Below are 27,558 nucleotides of genomic sequence, written 5' to 3' on the forward strand. Positions count from 1 at the left end.
AACTGCGAGAAGGCATGAATTCAGTAAAACTGTGACATATGATATTTACATACAAACCCAACACAGTTTCTATGAGGCAGAAATGAATTATCTGCAGAGAAATTAATAAAGCAAGTTGGTTTGCTCCAGCTACGTTATTTTGACTGTTTCTGCAGGTGTTATTGAGCTGGGAAGTCATTATTCTTAAACCGAGTAAATGTCACCAGTTTAGAAAGCCCCTGGCTATGAGTGCAGCTATTCTCTTGAGGCTTGTTACTTCACTATTTTAGATTAATTTCCACCAGAAGTAATGTATAGTTATATTGGCATTTATGTGAATATGAAGCCAAGTTAAAGATGTTACCTTATCATACTCCACCTCATGCTGACTACTACCTTTCTTCTATTACTATTAAGAAAACTTATCATAACAATGAATAGATTTCCAGTTATGAACAGTATTCATTTATGCTTTTATTAGACAAAATTAACACCATATAATAAAATAAAACATTTTCCACTTTACACACATAAATAAGCAAGTTAATATACAATTCAAACACTAATAAGGGCAGTCTTTTACAATTACATCTTGAAAGAAGAAATAAGGATCTAGTTCTCTAAACAATTAGATGGGTTAATCCACAAAACAAAAGGCTTATTAAAAAACTGATTTAATTCATACTGTACCTCTTTAAGTTTACTGAATCCTAATATTCAGATTTATAAAAATAAGAACAGGATCATTTGATTAGATTGACTTGTGATCATTGCAATTCCAGCTGTGTTTCCAGTCAGACAGCAGAGACACCTGGAAAAAGAGGCTCCTCTAACAATCACTAGCAATATTGTGAATATAGCCATCCCTTGATATCTGTGTAGAACTGGCTTCAGGACCCAAAGGTAAAAATGGCTGAATATGCTTAGGTCGTTTTAAAACGTGGAACAGGATTTGAATATAATTCCACAATGATCTTCAGGTACACTTTAAACCCTCTCAACTTATTTGTAATACCTAGAAAAATCTAAGTGGTGGTTATACTGTATGGCTTAAGGGATGGAGACACACTAAACATGCTTGATATATACAAGTGGAGTTTTGTTCCCAAGTATTTTGAGCCTTAGTTGGCTGAATATTTGGTTGTGGAAACCAGAGGGGTGGCTATGGTCCTTTATATAATTATCAACTAATAAGTCTTATGAAAAGATATTTCAGTCATTCCTTAGACAGCAATTCTTTAAAAAAATAAAGATAACGTCTGTCTAATTTTAAGTTCTGACTGACTATTGATCGGGTAGATGTACTGGGAACAGCAAGAGCTAGAGTGAGCTGTCCACTGAGAAAGTTGAACTCTTATGGACAGTTGCTAGACCTTATTTGCGTAGACTTATTCTGTCTCAGAATTGTTTCATAACATTCACTTTTTGTCATGGTGGACTCAAATAGAAAATGTAACATAAGGTATGAAGAAAACAGCATATGCTGTAAAAGTCTATGTATTAAAATTCAGCTTTAATCTAGTAGCAAAGCAAAAAAAAAAGATCTATAGGTTATATTTCTCCTTATCCCAATGGAGATGTGTAATATTAAAATACTACTATATTAAATTATTCTTACAATTTATCTGGAAAAATCAGACTATTATTTTCATAATTTTTAATGGCCCAATAATATTCTGATAAATAGAAAATTTTAATTTAATAAGGTTAGTATATCTCTTGAAAAAGATTTTATGCTAAAAGAATTATTTTAAACATGCGTTTTAAAAAAGCTCTGTGTGTAAGTATGTTCAAACATTCCAGAGTAAGAGGGAGACTGACTATGACATGACATGGGTCTGAATGTCAGAGCAACCTTGCCTGCCGACCTCTGCTGCCCACCATGTTTGAGACATATGTCTTAGTGCTGTTGTGTACGGCAGGCTAACTGGCTCATGCACTTCTGGGCTCTGTACTGTGTCCACTTTCTCTCGCTCACTGGAGAAGCCGTGGACTAGAACATGCATGCTCGTGAGCTCGTATCTGTTTGAGTTCTAGGTGTTCAGACTCAGGTCTTCAGGCTTGCACAGCAAGAACTTTCCCCACAGAGCAGTCACTCTTACCCTAAAACTGCTTCCTCTCTGCTGTGTATTTTAAAATACATCCCAGAACTTACTGGTTTCTAAATGTCTTTATGCTATGAAGGCTGGCATGCAATATTTGTTAGTGTTACTCAACTGGTCCTCTCTGTAGTACTAAGAAATAACAGTTGTGTAAAATTATATAGACTAGGTGGTTTTTCTATTTTAATTATAAATATTGAATTCAGTCAATTTCTCCTATTTTCACTTTTACAAAAATTTATTTTTAGCATAGAACTTTTCAATTTGTAACTATATCACTAACAGTTTCTTTTTAAACCAAAAGTGTAAGACATCCAAATATGAGGACATAACTGAAAAATATGTTACTTTAAAACTATTTATCTCTAGTTTTGAAGTGATAAGCAATTTTTTTCTGTCTTACAGTAAAATTAAATGAAAATATTAAAAGGAAAACACTCTTGAGGATTAATGTTATCCTTTTTCAGTCAGTTCAGTAGTTTCTGGTGAACATTTATTTTAACCACTGAGAAACAATGGTTTTCCTCATAGATAAGAGCAGTCATTAACATGTATGTATGTATGTATGTATGTATGTATGTATGTATGTATATATGTATGTATTTTTCTGGGTTTTCGAGACAGAGTTTCTCTGTATAGCTCTGGCTGTCCTGGAACTCACTTTGTAGACTAAGTTGGCCTCGTACTCAGAAACCCACCTGCCTCTGCCTCCCAAGTGCTGGGATTAAAGGCGTGTACCAGTCATTAACACTTAATAAACTATATATTGTTTCTAGTCTTTAATTCAGCAGGACACACCAGGCAGGGCATTAAACATAGAAAAGCACTTAGAGCCACAGGCACCCAAGTCTTCAAATGATGACACTGATGGATGCTCTGCACAAAGCCATTCGAGAACAGACCATGGCTAACAGAAATAGAGAAATGTAATAAAATAGCTTGTTACTTAAACAAGTTTGTGTTCACAAGAAACTTGAGAAGTGAGTTTGATCACCAGGGGAAGCCAGCCGGAATCTGAATATTATTAACAAACTTCACTGAAGAGACCAGAAATGAAGCACATCTGGTTACTGTTCGTTAGCCTGAACTTTTGTTGCCAGATGTACTTAGCATGTACATACTTCTATGTCTTTGGACCCAGTATATAAGTATGACTTACTTGGACGTTAGCTACTTTTTGTGATGATAATATAATCATTTTTTTTTCTACTGTGAAACAAAAAACTAAAAGGCTATCCCATTAAGATTTCAATGTAGCTAGAAATTCAGAATACCACATCATCAGGAATGTTACAGACACAATCTTTCTTGTCAGATGTTTTCTCTGTATGGTATTATCCATTGTAGGAAAACGAATCTTTTAAAAAGTAAAAATGAAATAACTGATAAAGGTTATAATTGCAAACACAGATTGATTTTGAGTTTTCTTTCCATAACAAAAACACAGCATGTTGACTTAAGCTAGTAGACGTGATAAACTGTAAGGGATACATTATGAAGCAGGCTGCTGTTGATCCAATGCATACGTCATTCTTTCCTTACTGAATTTTTCAGACCACTTTCGAGTTAGTTCTAGATAAAGACTTGGCTTATGAGGCCGGTAATCCAGGTATATCGTGTTAGCAGTTCTTTTGGGGACAGCCTTTTCAATTTGAGTTCCTTCATGCCACTCATTGAAAGAGGTGATGGAAATTAAACTGGGGTGGGTCTGGAGTGCAGCACTTAGACCAACTTCATAATACTTCCCATTGACTCTGTTCCGGGTGTTCTGAGTGTTCCATGGTCGGATGCTTGTATCTATGTATCCTGGGCCTACACTTGGGATAAACATCAAGTTGTTCTTTTCACAAAAGGATTTCAGGTTATTCCAATTCTGATGAGATGAGCCATATGTAAAGCCATTTGTGGCAAAATATGTGTAAATACCATCAAAACCACTCTGAAGAATATCATTTTTATGCTTTTCTTCTACTAGAAGTGCAATAAACAATCCATCATAAGGAGAACTGCGAACACTCTGAGATCCGGAGGGTGTTAACAGATTGGCCCATATTGTAGGCTTTGTGATGTAAGAATCATAGACATAAAACATGGGCAGAGAATGCCCAGTCCTGGTCTTGTATCTATAAAAGGCTGGATGGTTTCCATATCTACAATAAAGATACATTAAAAAGTAAGATGAACATTCATAGAATATGCCACAATAAAACTATTCACCAAAATGAAACTGATCTATGAGGTTTAAGCATATGGTTATCAATCTTCAGGGAGTCAGTTTTATAAGTATAATAATGCAAACATATTTTTAATTTTATACATTATGAGACCCTCGCTATATTACCAGACAGGAAGTTAATTATCTCAATTATCTCAAAGAAAGCAAATGGTGACTAAATCCATAGAGAAACTACTATGATCTGCAGGAACAAAGAAACTGGTTTATCTTATCTGTGACAGGTGTCCATTTGTTGTTGAGATGATTCTTTATAAGACGATAACATACCTTAGAGAATCTTATCAGAAAAATACTTTACCAGAATGAAACTAATTACAAAATTCTTTAGCCACTGCATATGCAAATGGAAACATATATGCAAATACTGCTGTATCAACTCACTTCACATCTCATCAGAACCTTCTTTTAAAAGACAAAATATATATTCATAAGATTTTAAAAATAGAAACCTAAAATGAGTATAAATGGAAATCATAAATAGCCTGAAAAGCATACAAAATAGTGAATGTACCACCCTTCATTCATCAAAAAGTGAACTATAAGAACCTTGTGAATTATCTTCAGTTTACTTGTGGTAAAATTATCAGAAATGACAGCTCATAAACCAATTCTCAGTTATCATTTAAATGTACTCAGAACAGTGATTACCACCAGCTCACACAGTATAACTATGAACGTTGAAGAAACTCACTTGTCTATAATATACTTGATATTTTGATGCATGTTTTGATCATCTCGATTGCTATATGGCTCTATGTGAAAAGTGACCTAAAAAAGAAAAACAATATCAATTTTAAAAGCATTATCTATGGTAGTACATTTTACATAAGTAATAAGTTATCAAGTCAACAACATTAAGGTGAATATTTACTGAAGCCAGTGGATACTAACTCTATCTTACTAGATAAAACCTACTGAAAGTTTCCATGACTATATGTAAGTCAAGCATGTCATACACATGGGCTCACTTAGCCCTCATTACTGCACTGGGTACTCATTGAATCCATTTTCTTTTCCTTCTTTTTTATTAGGAATGCATTTTTTATTTTATTCATTATTTATTTATTTACATTTTAAGTGTTATCCGCCTTCCCATTTAAACCTTCTACCCTCTCCTCCATTCCCCTGCTTCTATGAGGGTGCTCCCCCACATTCCACCCTCTCCTCCCGCAGCACCCTAGCATTCCCCTACACTGGTTCATCCAGCCTCCACAGGACCAAGGGGCTCCCCTCCCACTGATGCCAGATAAGGCCATCCTCTGCTACATATGCAGCTGGAGCCATGGGTCGCTCCATGTGTACATTTGGTTGGTGGCTTAGTCCCTGGGAGCTCTGGGAGGTCTGGTTGGTTGATATTGTTGCTCTTCCTGTTTCGTAATAAAATTGTAAGTTGGCTTAGGAGGAGCAAGTTGCCAATCGCCCTGAGTTTGTTAGCTACAATGTGAGGTAGTTGACTGAAAGCTTTTATAGGATGGCATTCTTTCTGAAGTAGATTGTAAAAGACTATACTATACTATACTATACTATACTGTTTGTTTATTTATTTATTTATTTATGTTTTATTTTTTTAATTCTTTAATCTTTTTTTTTACAGTTTAGTCTTTTCCCCCATCTCGGTCTGCCCTCTAACTGTTTCACATCCTGTACCTCCTCCCCTATAATAACATGAATTGTTTTCTTTTTTATTTGACCATTACATTTATACCAAAGAGAAACAATAGAGCATTCGATTAAATCATAGTTTAATATCCTTAAAAAGGCATCCTGTGAATATGCATTTATTCTTTTATTATTCAAAGGATAGTTTATATAAAAAAAAAAAACACTTAGACAATTACATCTGAAAGCTTCACAGAGCACAGAAATTTTCATTTTAATACTGCTAAGGTCCATAAGTCACTATTGTAATAGTAGAAAGCAGTAACAAAAGCTTTCTTTCAAATATCACAACCAGATACTTAAAATTTCTGCCTAAAAATTTCAGCTGTAAAAAATCAACTTTATGTCTCACAAGAGAGAACTATATCTGGGTCCTTTCAGCGAAATCTTGCTAGTGTATGCAATGGTGTCAGCATTTGGAAGCTGATTATGGGATGGATCCCTGCATATGGCAATCACTAGATGGTCCATCCTTTCGTCACAGCTCCAAATTTTGTCTCTGTAACTCCTTCTATGGATTTTTTGTTCCCATTTCTAAGAAAGGGTAAAGTGTCCACACTTTGGTCTTCGTTCTTCTTGAATTTACTATGCCGGAGCCTAGCAAACACAGAAGTGGATGATCACAGTCAGCTATTGGATGGGTCACACGGCCCCTAATGGAGGAGCTAGAGAAATTACCCAAGGAGCTAAAGGGAACTGCAACCCTATAGGTGGAACAACAATATGAACTAACCAATACCCGGGAGCTCTTGTCTTTAGCTGCATATGTATCAAAAGATGGCCTAGTCGGCCATCACTGCAAAGAGAGGCCCATTGGACTTGCAAACTTTATATGCCCCAGTACAGGGGAACGCCAGGGCCAAAAAGGGGGAGTGGGTGGGTAGGGGATTGTGGGGGTGGGTATGGGGGACCTTTGGGATAGCATTGAAAATGTAAACGAGGAAAATACCTAATTAAAAAAAAATCAACTTTATGAAATTATGTTAACTAATAAACAATGTTGTTATATTATCTCTAGCTAGTAAGATATATACGGTATAAGGAATAAAGTACTTTAAATGATAATCATAAAAATTATTCTGAAATTCAATGATTTATCCAGAGAGAGTACATTTTATTGCCAATGAAATGAAATTATTGTTTGAGTTTTACATTATAAGTGTCACAATGCCTGATGGTGAAAAGCCACGTTACTGTAGCTTAAATCTTCCTTTTTAAAAATTGTGTAATTAAAGCAAATGTAGTTTTCATTAATTAATTTTCAAGTAAAGGTATTTAGCAAATCAATCATTCTGTCCTTAGGAGAGCACACTTATGGACGGGTCTGTCAGTAACAAACTCAGGCCAAGTCATCCTTGCAATTTGCTTCTGGAGCTGCAGACCATAAAAGATCACCTTCTTCCATTAAATGCAGATCAAGGCACTTCAGTAAATTGTTATACACTTATAACTTCTCAACTATTAATTATATATCTTGAATTAATGACAGGATTTGGTCACAGTTTTTCTCCTCCTTTCAGAAAAATATATTATACTAACATTAAAATAAAATCTAAAATAACAGAATTTCACATATAAAACTCAATGTTTGCATTACTTTTAGAGAATGTGAAACATGTAAGAACTTGATTCCACACTACTGATTTTGTCTTTACCAAACTCTTTAGAACCCTGTAGCTAAAGTACTTTCCCATGTGAACATCCTACTGTATACTTCTTCCTTAATTCTGCCACCCACTGCCTTCACCTGGTAGCACCCATTATGTCATGAGTGATGCTAAGTCCTCCTACAACTGGCAGTATCAAATATTTTGTAATTTTCTCTTTCTACAACTTACTTGTGTTTTGTTTTGTCTCTTAGAAGACTGCAAATTCTCTTAACATAAGATGCAAAATCTATTTCATTTGTGTTTTATGTAGATATGGTTGTGTCTTTGCCTCTATCTTACACCTAAGACTGTAAGTGTGGATGGATGAGTACTGTTCATATACCAAAAAAAAAAAAAAAACAAAAAAAAAAAAAAAAAAAAACAAAAACAAAAACAAAAAAAACCCCCAAAAACAAAAACCAAACCAATCCAAACCAAAACCAGAATCTGGTACATAATAGCTACTGTATGAATATATGCAAGCATATATTAATGATTTCAATGCAAAATGAAATAACAGCTAAATTAAACTCTATACCACTGCTTAGATCTCATTTAGATAAAATTTGCTAATTTCTCACTATGAATTTATACTACTCATTCAAGAAACATGACTGCTTATAAACCATTAGTATAAAACATATGGTTTATATAAACGTTACAAAAACCTGTTACTTTAAAATAAAATGTTAAATTTATTGCAATATAAGAAAATCAACAACTGAAGTTTTTATTTTCCTTATACTCCTAGGAAAACAAATTGATCCCTCCAGCTGAATTTATTGTGATAGGATCTTTGGTTTCTTTGAGATCTGATGTGATGATGCTTTATAACAAATGTCCCCACAATTTTTAACTGTACATTTTATTTATTCAATGCAAATAAAGTCTGTATTAGTGTGATGACATTGCTCTAGGCTGTGAATGAAGTTTAAGTAAGTTTCATGGTTTTTGTCACTAGGGTCACAAGAGAAGGGTAGGTGTCTTCTCATATTAAAATAGCAAATAAACAAAATAGAAGCATGAAAGCACGCAACATTTCTATTTTTCTCATGATTCATGAGCCAAAAAAGGCCAGCAGAAAACCTAACATCAACTGGACAAGAAACTCCCAATTCGAGAAGTGGTAGAGTCTTCCAATTGGCTCCACCATGTCTGCTAAAAGCAGGTGTTTCACAGTTTTTTTGTTTTTTTGTTTTTTTTTTTTAATCTTAGGATGTTACACAGAGAAGACACAGTGAGCAGAAATGATTCAGTTTTGACTTTATAACTGTGACATATCTACCCTAATGGAATGACAGTTCCAAGTGTTACAAATGTATGTTCTAGTAAATAATACAAATTTATATATTAAAAATTTCATCTGTGGAAAAAAATAGCCACCACTTAGATTATATTTGCATCAACAGTAATGCAAAACAAGTCACTAATTCTTCAAACATTTTTATTAGCTTTGCTTATTTATAATTAAAAACACTCAACTAAAATGACTTTTAGTTTAAATAATCAAAATTACCATTACAAAGCATTTAGTAAGTAATGCTATTAGCATATTATATAATTAAAATTAATAGCTTAAACATAAGGCAAAGCCATGCCTAGAAACTCTTTTTCTAATCAAGCATTAACAAAAGAGAAGGACAACTTTTTTTAACCTTCCAAATAGAGAACTTTAAAATCAATCCAACCCCCAAAATCAGAAACAATTAATATAGGATAATCAACAAACTATTTTCAAAGTACGTTTGGTAAGTTGAAAAGCTACTGAGGTGAGCAATTAGTATTAAGCACTAAAAAATCTGAATATCAGCAAAAAAATTTTATCAAATATAATCTTTTACTGATTATTAAATATCAAATCTGATAAATGGAGAGATCAAGTATGTAGTTGATGTTTACTGAGGTCTTCATTACATTCTTCTTCTATATAAGAGCTTTTAGTAGAAATAAAAGGGGTCTATTTTCATGTATCATCAGATTTTAACAACTTTACCTTTAAAAACTTCATTAAAGCTAAAATGTCCAATTTTATTACCTCTCCCCACAGAATTGGGGCACAGACTGGACAGATCAGGGGCCCTGGATTTACTCTGCATGAAATAAATCAACGACTTATTCAACCTCAGTTGTAGTTCCAGAACTTGATGACTTGACTATCTGCAGGCGCCAAATGACAGTTCATTGAGAGATACTATCTCAAGGCTTTCTTTAGGGCTACAGAAATCTATGCTGGAGTTTAAATGATAAAAAGGTAAAAATAAAAAATCCTTCCTTGACCCTAGTTTGGATCTATAAATGACAGAAAAGTAAACTTCTAGAAAAATAAAAAGAAAGAAAGGAGAAACAAAAAAGGTAGACCAACAAACTGTGAAGCAGATACTGGGAAGTTACCCACTGCCTCTAACCTAAAATACCACATATTTTGTTGGTACAAGGGGAAACTGCAAGCAAATACGTTGCTGGGAAGTATAGAAAACTACATACTCATGTCTCCAAAATCCAACCCCAAGAGAGGAGACCCAGAGAATCCCAGAACCCCTCATGGGAGTTCCTTTGAACTAAAACTCTGAAACAAGGAATGTCAGATTAAGAGCACTGGCACAGGCAGGCTGACCCTCAGTAGGACTAAAAGTTTTATTTGCAAAGAGAGACAGGAATGGGCTGGTACAGCCATTATTCAGGGTTTCATTGGGTAACCCCTGCGTAATCAGGTTTGAACTGCACACAAAGGTAAACAGCTCTCCTACCAGCAAATTCAAATGCACAAGACTTCTTGGGCAGAAGAGGGCTTTCCTTGATGTTTTCTAATCAAGGAAGAAATTTTAATTAGAGGTTTTTTTTTATTTAATTTTTAAAAAACTTTCACCCTTATATAGATATTTGCTCTTATTTATTTGATTTAACGCCTATTTCTATTGTCTCCTCATATATTTCTCTAACCTACAACCCACATACTTTCTCTCTCATTTACACTTCATTTTATTTTCTTCTCTTTCCCTACCACTTCCTCTAATTTGAATTGCAATTTTCTAATGTCAGTAATCTTTAGGGTCTGTTTTCCCTAACAAATTTCCTACTTCCTCCCTGCTACTTACTATTTTACATGAATTCTTGTTCATACTCAACTTATTATCTTTCCATTCCTCCCCTTAGTAAGTAATATCCTAGCAAACACTATCCTTGTGCCTTTATTCTCTATGGTCCTTAAACTTAATGAGTTTTCCTAGTAGGTCTACCCATCAGTGAAGTTTTTCCTGCAATGTTCTGTTATTGAAGCTGTGCTGGATATTATAACTGATGCTCCCTGCGCACATGAGCTGTATTGCATGCCCAATACGGGAGCTATTAGGGGAAAGGCACCTTAACCCTGCTAAAAGCTAGTCCAAGACTTTCCAAAGGAATTTCAAATTTCAATGCAAACAAAAAAGGAGATATAATAAACACTCACAATGGCCTAAAACCAGATATACAAATACTGACAAAGAAACAAGGACCAGGAAAAGTTAAGGCAACATGACTCCTCTCAAATATTCAGTTCCACAGTGTTAGATTTTCAAAATGAGAAACCAGAATAAAATACCAGACAAGGAATTCAAAAGAATGATCCAAAAAAAAAAAAAAAAAAAAAGATTGAGAGAACCAACTACCTTCTGATTTAAGGCCCACTCTTTTAGATGAAACCCATACTAGAGCCTTTATAGGGCCAAGAATTTATGGCAAAATAAACCATAGTCTCTGAAGGAGAACTTACTACTATTATTTTGCTAAGTAGATATAATATTAAGCCAAATTCCTAATGACTTATCATTATACCCATAGATTAGTTCATCTGTAACCCTCAGAGACTATTGTTTCTGCAGTATATGTGAACTGGTCAAGATCCAGAGAATAAGAAGCTGTAAAATGCTTAGCCTTCCATGGGACATCAACATCACACATCTCTCTACTAGAAGAAAGAATCAATGCAGAAGAAGAGATAGAAAAAGTCTAAGAATCAGAAGCACAGATGACTAAAGGAAACAGTACTTTCTGGCTAAAACAGGGTAGGTACAAATACGAATGCATAGCAGTTATGTCAGCATCAATGAGATCTGTGCAAGCTCAAACTGAATACAATTGAGGCATGGAGAGGGGAGCTGGACATCAAGTCCTACACATAAACTGTTAGCTTCTGGGAGAGGTGCCATCAGTTTTCATTAAGAGTATGCACCTAACTAGGCCAATCAAACTCCAGTTGAAGGCCAAACATCCAAGAACACCAAGAAGTGGACTTGCCAGGATAATTAAACAGGGCGTGTGTGTGTTGGGGGGACTGAGTGGGTGGGACAAGGGGATGGATCTGATAGACAATAGGATGAACATTAACAGAATGAACTATATAAAATTTAAAATTCAAAGAATTGTCAGAAATTTTCTAACCAATTTATAAAGATGTAAGGTTATACTGTTAAGCATAGTAGTTTTTGGAATTTAGGGGATACTCAGACATTAATTTCACTAATTTCTATACTCTGTTCACAAAGAAACCCTCCTTTTCTTATTAAACCACATAGTACGGGGTAGACAAATTAGTACATGTCTTTAATCACAGCACTGAGAGGGAGAAGGCAGGATGACTCTGAGTTCCAAGTCAACCTGGTCTATAGGTTCCAAGCAAGAGCTACATTGGGAGTTCCTGTTTAAAAATACAACAAAATCTAATAAATGAGTATAAAACATGGTCAGTAAAATAGTAAGGAGTATCTTATATAGGTTCTGAAATTTAAATTATCAAAACAAACCTTTAAGATGCAGTATTGTTTTAAAATATTTCTACATATATCAAATTTTAATTAAAATGAGTACATAAAATATTATTACTATCATGAGGATAAGAGGATTAGCAATGACACATATACTTTTAAAGTAAATTATATACCTTCAGATTATATTTATGAGCTTTATCCAAAATGGTTGGCACCAAGTGATCAGTAGCTTCGCCATTGTCATCCCTTGAATCAGGTGGGTACCAAGACAGGGCCAGAACTCCTAATCGAGAAGCATAAGAAGGAACAAGAGCAGCAGGGCGTTATCAACAGTGATGCCGGTGGAGAGAGCTGGCGACATGACTAAGCACATTAAAAAAAATGATGCACTTATTTGGTTATGGTATCTAATATTTATGAACTATTTTAAGCAATTGGTATCTTCTGATATTAATGTAGTACACATTTTAGAATAATGAAGGCTCTCAGCAAGAAAGCATGTAGTCCCTATATATTATCTCCTACAGTTCCAACCATCTTCCCCAGTTCTCCACATTCACACCTTTCATTCATATGCAGTATTTACTATATTTGATGAACAGTATCATCATATTATTATTACTATTGACTGCAGCTTTTATTAGTGCTGTGAAATTTGGTGGATTTTAAGAAAAGCATAAGGTTGCTGGGCATGGTGGCACATGTCTTTAATCCCAGCACTTGGGAGGCAGAGGCAGGCGGATTTCTGAGTTTGAGGCCAGCCTGGTCTACAAAGTGAGGTCCAGGACAGCCAGGGCTATACAGAGAAACCCTGTCTTGAAACACACACACACACACACACACACACACACACACACACACACACACACACAAGAAAGAAAAAGAAAAGCATAAGGTTATGAGCTAACCACTATAGTATCAGACAGATTCGTTTCCTATAAACATTAGTCCTTCTGCCTATTCACCCCTTCCCCCTTCCATTTACCCCCCAGCAATAACTGATTCTTCACTCTCTATAATTCTCTCTTTGCCGGGATGTCATATAGCTTGAATCTCAAGGTACAGAGCTCTCTCTAACTGGACTCATTCGTGTAACTGCTTGTATTTTAGGTCATCCTTGTTTTTTATGACTCAGTAACTCATAGATTTTTTACTGCTGCATAGCCACTGTGTGGATGTTTATCCACTTTCCTATTACAGGACACACTAGTAGCTTTTTAATTTTTGGCAATTATGAATAATACTTCTATAACCATCCCTATGCTGTTTTTATACATAAATATCATTTATAAGATTTTATAAAAGCAACATGATTGGAGTGTTTTCCTATAGTATCTAATTATTTCTATGCTAAGAAATTACAATATAGGTATGAGAAACACCAGTCTACAGAGAAATCGCTAACTATAGAGAAAATAAGATAAATACTTCAAAGCTTCAAATATAAAAAATGGTATAGTAGAGAGACAGCATGGATATCTCAATGAACTAACACATATTTTAAGTTAGGGGAAGAAATAATAATGTTGTATAAAGGAAAGTTTATGCAAATTAAGAAATCAAGATAAGAAATGTCTTAAAATCAAGTCAGCTAAAATCCAGAACCATTAGCTGAGGCAATGTTAAGGCTGTTGGAGGAGTATAAGTTTTCTAGAGGGATGTGGTCCCAAAGAGGTTACCCATGTTCCAGTAGATAGTCCTAGAAAGCATATATGAGCGGCCCTAATTGGACACAATGACTTAGTTTAGAAACAGAGTACATAAGGTTGAAAACAAAAAGTGGTGGTGGTTCGGAGGATAGGGAAGGAACTAGGAGGGAGGGGATGGGGAATACATTTGACTAATATACATTAAATGCACAGGTGGAATACTTAGCCGATAAAGAGAAAGAAATTGCCTGAGAGCCAGAATTTAACACTTAAATTTTGTCATAGTGAAACTATGTACAGACGAATTCTAAATAGAGGACCAAGACAACATTTCATTAGAGCTGATGTGGAAAAGGCTGTCTTTGTCCTCCATCCAAACAACAGCAAAAGGATGTAGCACAGAATAAAGAACTGATGGTGGTTAGGGATACAGGGAAACAATGGCTATTGAATAAATGAGCTGCACCTGGATAAGGATGTTGGTGAAAAGAAATGCTGGGAGAGAAGTGATCAACATTTAAGCAGCCCAGTAGCCCAACTGTGACAACAGCATCAAGAGCAACAATAAACACTTTCTCAGCATATAGCTCAGGAAAGAAATTTTCCTCTCAGAAAAACCAGTGAATATAATCACACACAAGGGAAACAGTATGTGTCAAAAGCCACAAAGCATGTGAATGTTAAAAGTAGCATTCTACCACAGTTCAAACCGAGATTCTATTTATAATAATTATGCAAACGTTTCTAACAGCTACTGACGTCATAGCCGACCAACATCAAGTATAGGCAAAAAGTAATGGCATGAAGGCAAAGACCTACTCCTTAAGAAGGGAGGTCGTAGCAGAAGGATGATTGAGCTAGTAATAAAAGTAATCCTGGAAGCCAGTTTCCTTGGGAATGCCTGAGGGAGTGAAGCAGTTCCAGGAAGCAGCACTATCAAGCCCTGGTTCTCAATGCTCACATGTCTCTGCTGCACTTTATGCAGGTACTTAAGTGAGCCAGCATCAGCATTCTCAACAGCCAAGACAAAGCAATGTCACTCAAGAAACAACTTTCCTGAGCTCAAACAGCATGTATCAAAGAACAATGAATAAAGTATAAGCAAGCACAATGAAAAGAACACAAGAAAGAAAGTTTCAGGCTTTATTAGTGGAACTCAAAAAGACAACAGCCCTGGCTATGTGAAATCTTCTGACACTGGCCCTTAGAGATTCTAAACCATTTTCCAGGCACCAGATTATATATTGTCATTGTAGGATTTTATGATTATCTAAAGCCCTGTACCTGGAAATCACACAAAGGGCAGAGTTGAATGAGGGGCATTGGTGAGAAGAGAATAACTGATCACTTTTCACCAGTTGTGTTAAAGGTACACACTGCAATGCTCCACCATATTAAACAAGAAGTAAGAACAAGGACCGTATATACTAGGCCAAAGAGACTACAGGAAGAAATAATTCAGATATTCAATGTCAGATAAGGCATATACAAAGTTAGGAGAGGAGCATAAACAGGACAAATGGAAAGGCAAAATGGAACATTAAAAACCATATTACATTAAATAAAAATGAAACTGACAAAGGATTTGCAACGGGGGAGGGGGAGCTCAAGTCACAAAGCCCAGCCACAGGCTACAGAAAAGCAAAAACACGGTGGAACGTCCAATGCACGGCTGAAGAAGCAAACACCCTCAATCATATGATGAAATGTAATCCCCTGTAAAAATGACAAAAACTGATATTCTTACCACATAGGCGAATCACAAAATACTGTGCTATGCAAACTAAGACAAGCAAACAGGATAGCTAACTCATTCTGCTGTGTGTCATAAAGGAACAATCCCAAGCACTTCCCAGGGACAGAAATCAGATCCAGTTGCTAGAGTGGGGTCAGGGTCAGCAGTAAATAAGGAAATGAAGATGATGACAAACTGAAGGCAGGGGACAAAAGTCCCCTGCACTGAACTCACGACCTTCAGCCTTCAGCCTTCCAAGCACTAGGGCTAAAACAGGAGGACCAGGCTTCAGTCCTAAAGACCCTTCCTCACAATACAGCACAAAAGAAGCTACAGGTCAGGTGTGGAGGGGTTGCCCTAGCACATGTGAATTCATCAGTTCAATCCCTGGTACCCCCCAAAAATCAACAAAAACAAATGACAAACACCACAACATAAAAAACTTGGAAAGGACACACATGCATTTTAATCAAGGGGTATTACCTATTACTGTAATTAATAAAAGAATGATATTTATTAATGATTTAATTGTCCACCAGAATTATTTATATACACATAAATAAATAAAATAAAATAATTACCAACCAATTGAGGCTGAGCGCATTTGTTTCATGTGAGTTTCTATGACAGAAGGGTCTCGAGAGCTGTAACTTCCTAACTCAGGATAAAAACTGGAGCCAATGTCGTCTGGAGGACTATGTTGTCCTTGTGGATAGTTCTTGGCTATCCGAGGGTCCCAGTGTTCCAGGACCGGATGATTCCAGTGTATATATTTACCATCAAACTGTGGATTTCCATACCAACTGTAATAAAATGCATGTAAAAAGTAATTCAGAGGAGGTAGTTCTTCCAGGTTCACCTCAGAGGCTTTGGCTGGCAGCACAGTCATGCCAGCGCCTTTTAAAGCCTTGGTGTTTGTTTCCATGTTGATTCTATCACTCCTTTGGAAGTCAGCTTTGTTTCCCGAATGCGCATTTAGTGGATGAAGTTCTGGAAGGAGGTCAAGTCCAAAAGGAGGTCCAAAGGATGCTGCGTTTGGCCACAGCATCTTTAAGCCCATCATCAGAGAAAAAATAAATAGAATAAAAAGTGACAAAAGGATGCAGGTCCTTCTTCGAAATTTTGCCATGATGACATACTTTAAACTCCAAACTAGTAAATGTTTTTCTGTAATTCATTGAGAAAAGGATCATTAGTAATTGATATCAACATTTTCTAAGGTATTTAAAATGATATCTAAAACACAGTCACTACAATTAAAAAATAAAATGTATTATAATCATTATTAAATACTGTCAAATAAAAAAACATGCACGCAGACACACTCACATATGCGCGCGCATACACACACACATACATACACAAACACAGCAAACACATATATACAAGAACTACTGACTGGGAAATATCATATGTACATGCCAATAATAAAAAACCCATGAGTCAGAAACATAGCCCCTAATTCAACACGGTTAAGATGCAGACTCAGTAGGAGATGAGATCTCCATTCATCATCATGAATATTTTTTTCAAACTTTTATCAAAAGTTTTAAATTTTACATTTTAAATGTCTTAGGTTTGCTGATGGCCCTTTCAAGCAGATTTGGTTTTGGTGGGTCTCCTCCTTTCTTGTCCCCCAGCCCCTGACACCCCAGCTTCCTTTCCACTGTCATGCTTCCTGAGTCCTACTATCCTTACCTCCTATTCAACACCTTTCCCACTCCTGAATTTTTCTCTGAAGTTCCATAACGTATATCCATTTTCCCACCTCTTTACATACATATATACCAACAAGCATACCTTAAAGATATGCATATGAGACAGAAGGCATGACTTTTGAATTGAGTTACATTATTTAATACATTCCAAATACCTCAATTTTCCTGCAAATTTCCTCATTTCATGTTTCTTAAAGGCATCCCAAAATTCAACTATATACATACACCAGATCATGAATGAATTAATGGTGCTGTGGGTTGGTTTGCTCTCCTGAGCTCTACCTACTCAGAGCATACAGCATCTAGACACCACCAGAGAGGAAAGCTAACACATGCACATACGTGTGTGTGTGTGTGTGTGTATTCATCCACTATGCAGAGTGTATATAGTCAATTGGAGTTCTATATCCATGATTCAAGTACCCACAGATGCCTACTGACAAAGGCATTTATATCTGTGGCAATGATGTACAGATTTTTTTTCATATCATTAATCTCTAAACACAGAATACTGACTATTTTGACAATATTGATAGTGATTATTACCATCTAAAGATGATTAAAAATTCACTGGAGGAAACATGTGAATTGTATTCAATTTCTCAGATAAACTTAAACATCAATGAATTTGGGTTCCCAGGAAATTCCTAACCAATCTATCCAACTTGCTTAGAGACGGCTGTTCACATATATAATAACACAATGCAATTACATTGTAGATATGATTAACACTGCAAGTAAGAATATAGGACTTGAATTGTTTTCACTATTTTGGCAACATTTTTTTAATGGTGAAAATTTGTTTTAATGAAAGAAAAAAAAAAAAAAAGGAATGCCATTAGGCAAGTATAGAGTGCATATGAGACCTGAACATAACCTCTGCTTATTTCAGGAAGGATCAGTTCTATATAGTCCTTGAAGTCTATATAGAGCTTCAAGCTCAGCACTGCATAACAACAGGAAATGAATGCTCTGCTGTGCAAATGTGACAGAGCTAGTCATTGCACAGCAGTTGTGAAGGAAGTTGTGATAGAAGAACATAACCACTTTGGTTTGCTGCTGTAACTTGCTGTCCTGGATTTTCCAAACTATAAATGTAATACCATATCCTTCCTTCCCTTTGATTAAAGAAGATGATAATTTTTGATGAGCCATGAAGCAGAAAAAAATATTTTAAGATATGACTTTGACTATTTTAATCAAACACAAACTGGAAATATGCTTGAAGCATGTACAGTTGCTATCTCTAAGTGAAAAAAAAAAAACATAGTAATCTCTTCTCATTCTTCTAAACTTAAAATATAACTCTTAAAAAAGAACTGTGTGTTTGGGGTTAAGTACTTTATAAGTAATTAAGCATTGGTATTGAATGCTGAATAAACACACAGAGAGAATGGGTGAATGAATAAATAAGGGAGAGCTATAGATTTAGATGTAACTATAGGATTAACTTTAGAAATACTAACTCAGTAGGCTGGTGTGAAATGGACTGGTCAGGGTATGCAACTGAAAAACAATTGAGGTTGGCATTTGAGAAACATGCTAATGATACACTTGTGTGAGGATGGATAGCTCACCAAGATTCTTTATTAATGTGAACATTTTTGTTTTTAGATAAACTTACTGTGTGGGCGATGCAAGGTAATGTTGGCAATAGAAAATAAAAAAGAGAAGTATTTAAATTAATCACCAAATAGTATTCAAGATTTTAAATAAATGTGAAAGAAACATAAAAAACACTAAAGGTAGGTGTGTGTGAGTGTGTGAGTGTGTGTGTGTGTGTGTGTGTGTGTGTACGTCTAAATATTTTTTTATCCATTGATTTATGTTGCTCTAAGTCGGAGAAGCTTCCTATTGCAGTTGATAGTAGTTAATGAGATTCCTTACTGTTCAAGTTGCTGTGAATCAGCAACTGAGAGCACTTGGCTGTAGATGGCATGTCTGTACCACCACCATGCCCCTACAACACTGGAATATGGAACGCTGCTGAAGAAGAACAGTGGGAACTTAAGAGCTGGAGGTGGAAAGGGGTGCTGTGAAATGACCTGAGCATGACCAGGCTGCTGCACACATGAACTCATAGTAACTTTGACGAACTACACAAGAATAAGCATGGAACAGTGTTCTCAAGGCCCCAAATCCAGCTGAGTACTACCAGTAGTTGATGACTGCTTGCAGAGAGGGAGAGTCACATATCCTTGGGGATGTGGCCACCCTTAGGTTGCTCATACCACAGGAGATGACCCCACACCCATGAGTTATCATGCAGCAGTAAATAGAAATCAATCATTAATTGTAGAGGACATAAAGTTGGGATATGTGATGGCCAAATTCTGGACAATGTTGGAGTGGTGAGTAGTGGGTAGGTAAGACTGAGATATAAATACACATGAAATTTTCAAATAAGTAAAAAATATTATTTAAACATTTCTTGAGCTCTATAGTTACAAGAAGTCCACATTTCTATTTTTCCTTGTATAGCCTAACATTTCTATATTTCTTTTATCTGCTCCAGTTATCTCACTCATAGGGTTCCTGTCAGGATGAAGGCTTACTTCACATCTGACAATGTACTACTAAGTAGTTATGAGCCATGAGCAATTATTCATGAGGAAAATATGGGTATCAGGAAAATAATCCAGAACTAGCAGGGGGTGGAGGGTGTATGTGATGACACACTTTAATCCAAGAATCTGTGAGACAGAGTATCTCTGAGTTTCCAGGCCACTCTGGAACTTCCAGGCTAGCCAGGGATACATATTGTGGCTCTGCCTATCAATTAATTGATTGATAGATGAAATACAACCAATCCAGCATATGGGATTGAGCATGTAATTCAGTAGTTAGAACATATGTGTAGCATGAACAATTCCTTGGGTTCTAGGTTTGACCCTTAGTCCAACCTGCAGAAAACAAACAAACAAATACAGCATATGCCTTATTCTCTAAAATACCATTCAAGGTTCAAGTCAAAGCAAAAGTCTGGATTCTCTCCTCACGTCTCTCCTAAAGACTCCTGAGTAGAAAACTCTATTGAAGCAACCCTGCTCTTCTTTAATGTTGGCAATTCTTACACTGTACACTATACCAACTTATCTGTGTACAAGTTTTTGAATATATATATACTACAGCATATATATATATATATATATATATATATATATATATATATGTGTGTGTGATTGTGTGTGTGTGTGTGATTGTGTGTGTATAGGGTATATATATATATATATATATACACCCTAGTGTATTTATACTCTACTAGATCCCAAAAAATATTATATACCTCTGATTATTATTCAGCTTACTTAAGTTTTGGCCCTCCTTTTTCTTACAATGGTAGGTATTCAGCAAATATATCTGTAACATATTCTATTATACATATGCAGACCATATTTGTGTGAGGTGTATAAACAACACTGTAAAAGAAAATTTATGATTTGTGTGAGGTGTATAAACAACACTGTAAAAGAAAATTCATGAAGATTCAATAATTTTGAAGACCATCTAAACAATAGAGCATCTTAAATTTTGTGACAACACATTGCCCCTGAAGCATAAAACAAGCAGTGCTCTTGCAGGAGACAGACAAAGAAACTACTTTACTTAGCTCTAACTAAAGAAAGAGGTTTCATAAGTCCCTTGTGAGAAAAACAACTACCAAACTTCCAGTCAACTGCAGGTGTGTAGCTTCTTAAAGCAAGAAGCTCAGGCTACTGACTACTAACAATGTGTCCTCACTCAAAGGGAAGTTTGCACTACCCCGAGTTAGAAAACTAGTTCTTCTGAAACCATGCTAATTTTATGTTGTGAAAGTCAAGTGATTTCGAATGAATAGTACTACATACTCCTCAAGCAGCTAAGAGATCTAAATAACCCTGAAGCCGAATGTTGTGGATTGTTTTAAATGCATTTGCTCATATTATATAGCTCAGGAAAATGCAGATTCCATTTTAAAGTTATAATTAAATTATAAAGATTCTTCCTGTTTTATTTCATTCTGTTGATGCTATTTTCTTCTAATTTTATGCTAGAGGAAGTACCTACAGTTAGATACAGCTAACGCTCAGAACACACATCTAAAACTTTCAGAATCTTGCTCAGGTCAAAGTGTGGGTAATCTTTTGTACACAAGTTCTGTCCGGCATAATCTCATTTTCCATTTTTATCTTCACAACCGTCTATGAAACAGAACTTCATGTTACAGGTGATGAAACTGAGCAGAGAACTTTTTCCAAGATTTTGGGCTAGTAAACAGCTGAGCACCCTACAAAGGCAAAACACTGTACTGGACCTTAGGTTCCTGGCTCCAGCCTGCCCTGAGCGGCCTCAAGTAGAGAAGTCATACTACAATGACATTTTTTCACTGTGGAAGGTGACTTAACAATGGTTCCCTCGCCTTCCGCTGTAGCTCACACTTAAGGAGAAGGCAGCTAGCTCATTGTGTTTATTTTCTGACCACATACTCAACTCATTGCTTATTATAGGAATAAGAGCAGCAGCTTTGTAAGTGTAACTAACCTGAAATAGTTTCACCAAAACCTACAGTAGTTCTGCATTTTTTTTTTCTTCCAAGCTGCAGCCCACACATTGCAATGCGATCAGACCAACCACTCTCATTTGTCTTTCTAAGCTCATTCCAGACCCACAACAACGCTCACGAAAGCCTCCTTGTAAGCCATTTTCAGTACTTCTCCCACTATATTATCCGTTTATGTCTTTGACAACAACAAAACAAAAGTTTTAAGCTCCGGTCCTCGCCAACTTGTTCCTCCGCAGACAGAAAAGGAGACGGCCACCCTGAAGGGACAGTGGAAAAGGCAGAGCCCGGCCAGTTAAAGGAGAACAGAACAAAGACCCCGGAGGAGGACGCACTTGTCCTGGCGGCCTTCGGGGTCGTAAGCTGGGCTAGGAGACGGCCGGGCGACCGCCAGGGGCCTCCGCTCGCAGGTTCGGGGCTCAGGACCGAGTGGTGATGAACCACCTCAGGGCCAACTCGGGCATCCAGGCAGACAAGGACGGGCTCAGGCGCGGTGCGGACACTAACCTAGCGGCGGGGACCGGCGCGGAACCGGGCTGCTGGGCTGAGCGCGACTGGATTCCTAGAGGCCCGGGGTCAAAGGGCGTCGCAGGCAGGCGGCCCACGATTGGCTGGCGGGCGAGCGCGCAGGGGTTAGCTGCGGAGTCCCTGTGGGTCTCAGTTCCGGGGCCTCACAATTGCTCACCGGGGTCTGGGACCCTGCCTCCGCGTGGACCCACCGGATAAGAGAAAGAACCGTGAATCCTACCAGGGCTGACAGCTCTTGCGGCCGCACCGCTACCCCTCCCAGGTCCCGCCTCCTAAAGGACAGCGCGGGGCGTGGCTCCAGGGGTTGAATCTCCGAGAAGGCGGGGCTTCTGGGCGGACCTAAGCGGGCGGGGCTTTCGGGGAGAGGCTCCGAGTCCCCTAGCTTGTCCTGGAGTCTACTGCAGGGTCATGGTGGAGGAAACTACATTAAGTCAGACAGTATCCCTTAATTGCTCCAAGGAGAAATGAAAGTTCTTTTACACTTTTGCCTCTCAAGATAAGCCAAGACTCTCTGATAGAGACCAGATGTGTTTTGTTTTTCACTTTTAAAAAATCCTTTTAAATGTTACTCAGATTTATAATACATTGGGTATTTCCAAAGTTTTAAAGTTGAAAACGTGTTTTAGTTTATCAAACAGTTATTGGCAAGTCAGAAGTAGACAGACAGATATATTAAACTTCCACAAGTATACTAGGAATCAATACAATTGTACAATACAATTGTGTAATTGTACAATTACAGTAGAAAGAGAATAAGTCAGAAGCAAAAAAAAAAAAAAAAAAAAAATTGCAGCAGAGGCGAGGCTGCATCTGGGGTTTCCATCTTACATCAGCCTCACATACCAAGAGGATTCTATGTTTTGTTTTTGTTGCATGGTAACAAGGCAATCTTGACTCAAGGGGTAGAACTTTCAGATGTGATGTTGTGAAAAGTATTGTAAAGGCTTCCCTTTAAAAAACTACCGGATTATAAAAGAGATTTGAAATATACATGTAAATAATGAAAGAAAATACCCTAGTGATGGCTGCAAAAGCTTAAGGCAAAGAGTCTTGTTTCACTATCACCATTAAGCAGTATATTGTGTTCTTAAATATCTTGCTCTTTTAAAAGTAGGATTTTGAAAATATGTAGTTTCCTAAAAATCCTATCTTCCTGGCTTTGCATATTAAATAAGTGAAATATTTTCTGATTTTCCATGCAAACATGTTTGCTACACATTTATGATTTGAAATTCCTAAACATACAATCTATTTTGCATCAACTAGTTTGCTTCATCATTATAAAAACTGTCTTTTAATGTTTTCCCCAAAATGTCATCAAATTGAATTTCCTTTAAGTTATGTGTTCCCCTCCATCCTGAAGATATCCGCCTGTTCACATCCCTCTGGCTATTAGGCTTACTGGAAAAATGACTGCTTTCAATCTAAGTTCATTTTATTTTGGATATTTTAATTAATTTCTATGTGAAGAAATAAATGTACCTTATGTACAAATACCTTCACTTTGTGCATTGTCTTCACTTCTGTGGTATCTTGATAATCAAAATCCTTAAAGTTTAGGATATTTCTTGTTGCATTTAAGAATATTACAATTGTGTAACCTTGCATCAGACATTAAATTTTTACAATTGACACAAAAATTTGTGGTACAACTTTAATAGTGTTGTGGTAACATCAAGAACAAAATGTTGTTAGTAGCTCTATTCAACATAATACTGAAGTCCACCTTACTGTATCATTTTTAAAATGGTCATGAACTATTCTCTTTTGCTTCTAAAAATCTTAGCTTTAGTTATATGAAACATTATACATAGAAATGAATGAACAATATTGACAATCAGTTAGAGCACCTATGTACCAGACTGTATGTACATATAAAATTTGTAACATCATTTTTCTTATTGATTTTATTTCAATTATGTTAGCTAAAATTGGGTTTTTATACATTTTTACAAATTTTAGAATAAACTAGCCAACATGCATTAAAAGACTCTGGATATTGATTGTATTTCAATAAAATTTTAGAGTTAAATTTATAGAAATTTACAGTTTAGAGATATATTCTCTGGGAAAATGTTATGTTTATAGATTTATATTTGAGACTGGTATGTTCCCCAATGAGTCTTAGTTCATGTTACTTAAGTTTTTGCAGGCTTTTATTACATAGATTCCTCATGTTTCTTGCTAAATTTAAACATAACTTTCTTTAAATTACATATTGTATAGTCTGATCCTCTATGGTCAATGGTAAAATGCATATGACCCTGAGATTAATTTCGAGCACTGAAAATAAAATTCCAGCGGATTATTATCCTAATTAGCCCAAAGGAGCCATGTTCTTATGTGTATTTCCTATCCATAGAGTGGGCTAGCATTGTGATGTGTTTGCTGTACTTGCTGTTACCTGTGCAGACTTGTTCACTTTATAAATGTGATTTTTCTATCTAAATCATCTCTTCTTCTTTAAAACACATTCACCAGACATTCAGCATCATGTCCTATGGCCCTAGTGACAGACTGCTATACTATTCCAAGTAAAATTCAATACCATTTAAATTTTATCATGAATTTTGAGGTGTAGAATGCATTTTTCATTATACAATTGACTGCTTCTAAGCAATTACCATACTAAGTACCCCATTTCCAGCTTTTTTAGCATGAAAATTTGCTTAGTTGATCAAATTAATTTTTACCATCTTTTAAAATAGTCATAATGTCCTGTTCTAGTACATTTATGGTTATTAATAGATTTTCCTGATGTTGAATCCAAGGGAAGGACTTTATTCTATAAATATTTATATGTATGCCCACTTGCTTTAAAAAATATCTTTTATTACTGCCAGAGTAAATCAATTAAAGTAGATTCACATTGCATCACCCTGTGGTTGTCAGATTTGTGCAATAATCTTTTAAAAGGTGTTAGTGCTACAGACTGGCCTCAGTCAGCCCCTCAATCCGCAGGAGAAATCAGGGTCCCGATACAGGTGGGCAGGAGTTGGTGAAAAGGTGACAAACAGACACAGACAGAAGGGAGTATGCTGTATCGGAATGTAATTTTTCAAAGCAAGCACCAGACTTTTAATACGGAAGAAAATCGGGAAGTTAGGTGACACATCAGTCAAGGTACAATGAGGTTACTTGGATGCTTAATGGCTCTTACACAAAACAGAGGAATGCAAACATAAAGACTAGCAGGAACTAGGCAATAAAACAACTGAGACAAAGTCAGCTCTATCTAAGGTCAGCTATATTCTTAGAAGGCAGGTGTGAGGTCTTTACACTCCAGGGCAAGGGCTTTCATGCCCAAGCCATAGTTCTAATTAGGGAGTTCCATTCTAGCTAACCTTCTCATGAATAATGCAATACTCTAGTTCCTCCTGAAGCCACAGCCCAATCTACTTCCTAAACCATTATAAATCCCTGTATACGGGAGTGACTCAGTTTTTGTTCTAAGTATTTACTATGTAAACTAGCCCTGAGATTTCTAGCTCTAGTCAAGTAAATTGTAATGCCTGATTTTTTTCACGGTCTCTCCCACAATACTAGAGGCAATTTTGAATGTTATTGAATAGGTAACATCCCTACTGAATTCCAAGCCCAGGGTCGGCTCAAGGACTACCTAGGGTATTGGTGAAGGCCAGGAAGCAAAGTTCAATTTTGCTTAGGTATTGGGCAAGTCATTGCTTGGAGGAACCTACAATAAAACAATACTGAAAGAAAGCACACAGATGTATTCACTGACTAAAGCAAGGACAGTTTTGGAGCATTCTCTTTACAGGATACCACAGTTTCAGGAGACTAAGTTTCCATGAACTTTTCGCCTCAGGACTGTGTCCAAGCTTTTGGGCCTGTCATGTGAGTCACTACTGGAGTGGGTGTGGCAAGTTAGAATTGTGGGTAATGTCCTATCCTGCAACTCTGAGCACTCCTGCTCCTCCCCTGTTATTCTAGAAAGGTTGAGGTGGTTAGAGCCAGTGTTGCCAGTAGTCTTTTTTATTCCCCATCACTTTTCAACATATTTCATGTAGATGATGTATTTACTTTCCTTTCTGAACCCCTCATTTGTTTTTATTACCATATATGAAGTAATCTTATATGCCAGATTTTAACATATTTCAAATATGCTGTCATCATAATTACTGCAAAGTCTAATTTTCGGTATCCATAATTCTAAACACTACATAATTAGATGGGTATATTTCTAAATATTAATTATATCAATCTCTAAAGTAAACAGATAGCCAGTAATGAGTAAATTAATGAAAGTTCTTTTGTAGAACGTTTATATGCATGTGTTCATGTAAATATATCCAGAATATCTGAGAGGATGCATCCATTTTAAGTTTATGTATGTGTGTTCATGTAAACACATACATAATATCTGTTAGGATCTGTTGATTTTGACCTATTGTGACTCTTGCTCATTTGCCCTTTTTTCCTTCCATCTATTTTTTTTTTTTGTCATTACATATTTTGTCAATTAAAACTATGGTATTAAAAGAATGTGTCATATGTTTAGTGGGTGAATTACTTGAAGAAAACAGCTGCATGTGCCTTAACTTTAGTGGAATATACCAAGAGTGATCAGTCATTGAGATTGCCAATACGGCAGAGATGGCCAATGGTATAAAGAGTGGAGAGGAACAATCCATATTTTTCCTCATAAATTTTTTTCATGAACTGGCCTAACTCAGTAACCCAAGAGCACCACCTTTGGTGCTTTCTACTGTCATTTTATTACTATAACAGTTCCAAATACCATAAAGTACTTAAGGTTTCTCTTATCCCATTATGAAAATACCAGCAATGTTTGCATTTGATTATCAGCAATGAATGGTCTTCTTATTTCCTATACCTAGCAAAATGCTTGCATTTTCAGCCAGCATTTTCTCATCTCTATTTTAATGGGTCTTCCTCTGTTTCCTGAATATCACATGCCTCTCCTCCACTGCTTTTTCCCAAACCTGGCCACAAAGTGTCATTTAGTAACTTTAAATGTCATTGTTCCTCTCATCTGG

At 36.3% G+C, this 27,558-nt stretch overlaps 1 protein-coding gene across 2 annotated transcripts; it reads right to left on the bottom strand.

Annotated features, from left to right (window-relative positions):
* Positions 1-428: 428 nt before the first annotated feature.
* Manea (mannosidase, endo-alpha) lies at positions 429-22,841 on the bottom strand. 2 transcript variants are annotated; one of them, XM_006537899.4, is made up of 5 exons: positions 22,348-22,841; positions 16,340-16,921; positions 12,544-12,653; positions 5,009-5,085; positions 429-4,231 (listed from the first exon to the last, which is right to left on the bottom strand). In XM_006537899.4, the coding sequence occupies exons 2-5, from the start codon at positions 16,881-16,883 to the stop codon at positions 3,574-3,576; spliced, it is 1,389 nt and encodes a 462-aa protein (XP_006537962.1). In that variant the 5' UTR covers positions 16,884-16,921; positions 22,348-22,841; the 3' UTR covers positions 429-3,573. The 2 variants fall into 2 exon arrangements, with proteins under 2 accessions (XP_006537962.1, NP_766453.2); NM_172865.2 differs by having other exon boundaries at positions 22,520-22,575.
* Between the last annotated feature and the right edge of the window lie 4,717 nt (positions 22,842-27,558).

Source organism: Mus musculus, chromosome 4 (genome assembly GCF_000001635.26).
Source record: "Mus musculus strain C57BL/6J chromosome 4, GRCm38.p6 C57BL/6J".
NCBI classification, from domain to species: domain Eukaryota; kingdom Metazoa; phylum Chordata; class Mammalia; order Rodentia; family Muridae; genus Mus; species Mus musculus.

Bases quoted from the DNA above. Each gene is read 5' to 3' on its own strand.
- Manea (XM_006537899.4), bottom strand. From the start codon at position 16,883: ATGGCAAAATTTCGAAGAAGGACCTGCATCCTTTTGTCACTTTTTATT. The intron at 12,654-16,339 runs GTTGGTAATTAT...CTTCTCGATTAG, and splicing joins AATGCGCTCAGCCTCAATTG to GAGTTCTGGCCCTGTCTTGG. The intron at 4,232-5,008 runs GTGAGTTTCTTC...TCTTTATTGTAG, and splicing joins ATCAAGTATATTATAGACAA to ATATGGAAACCATCCAGCCT.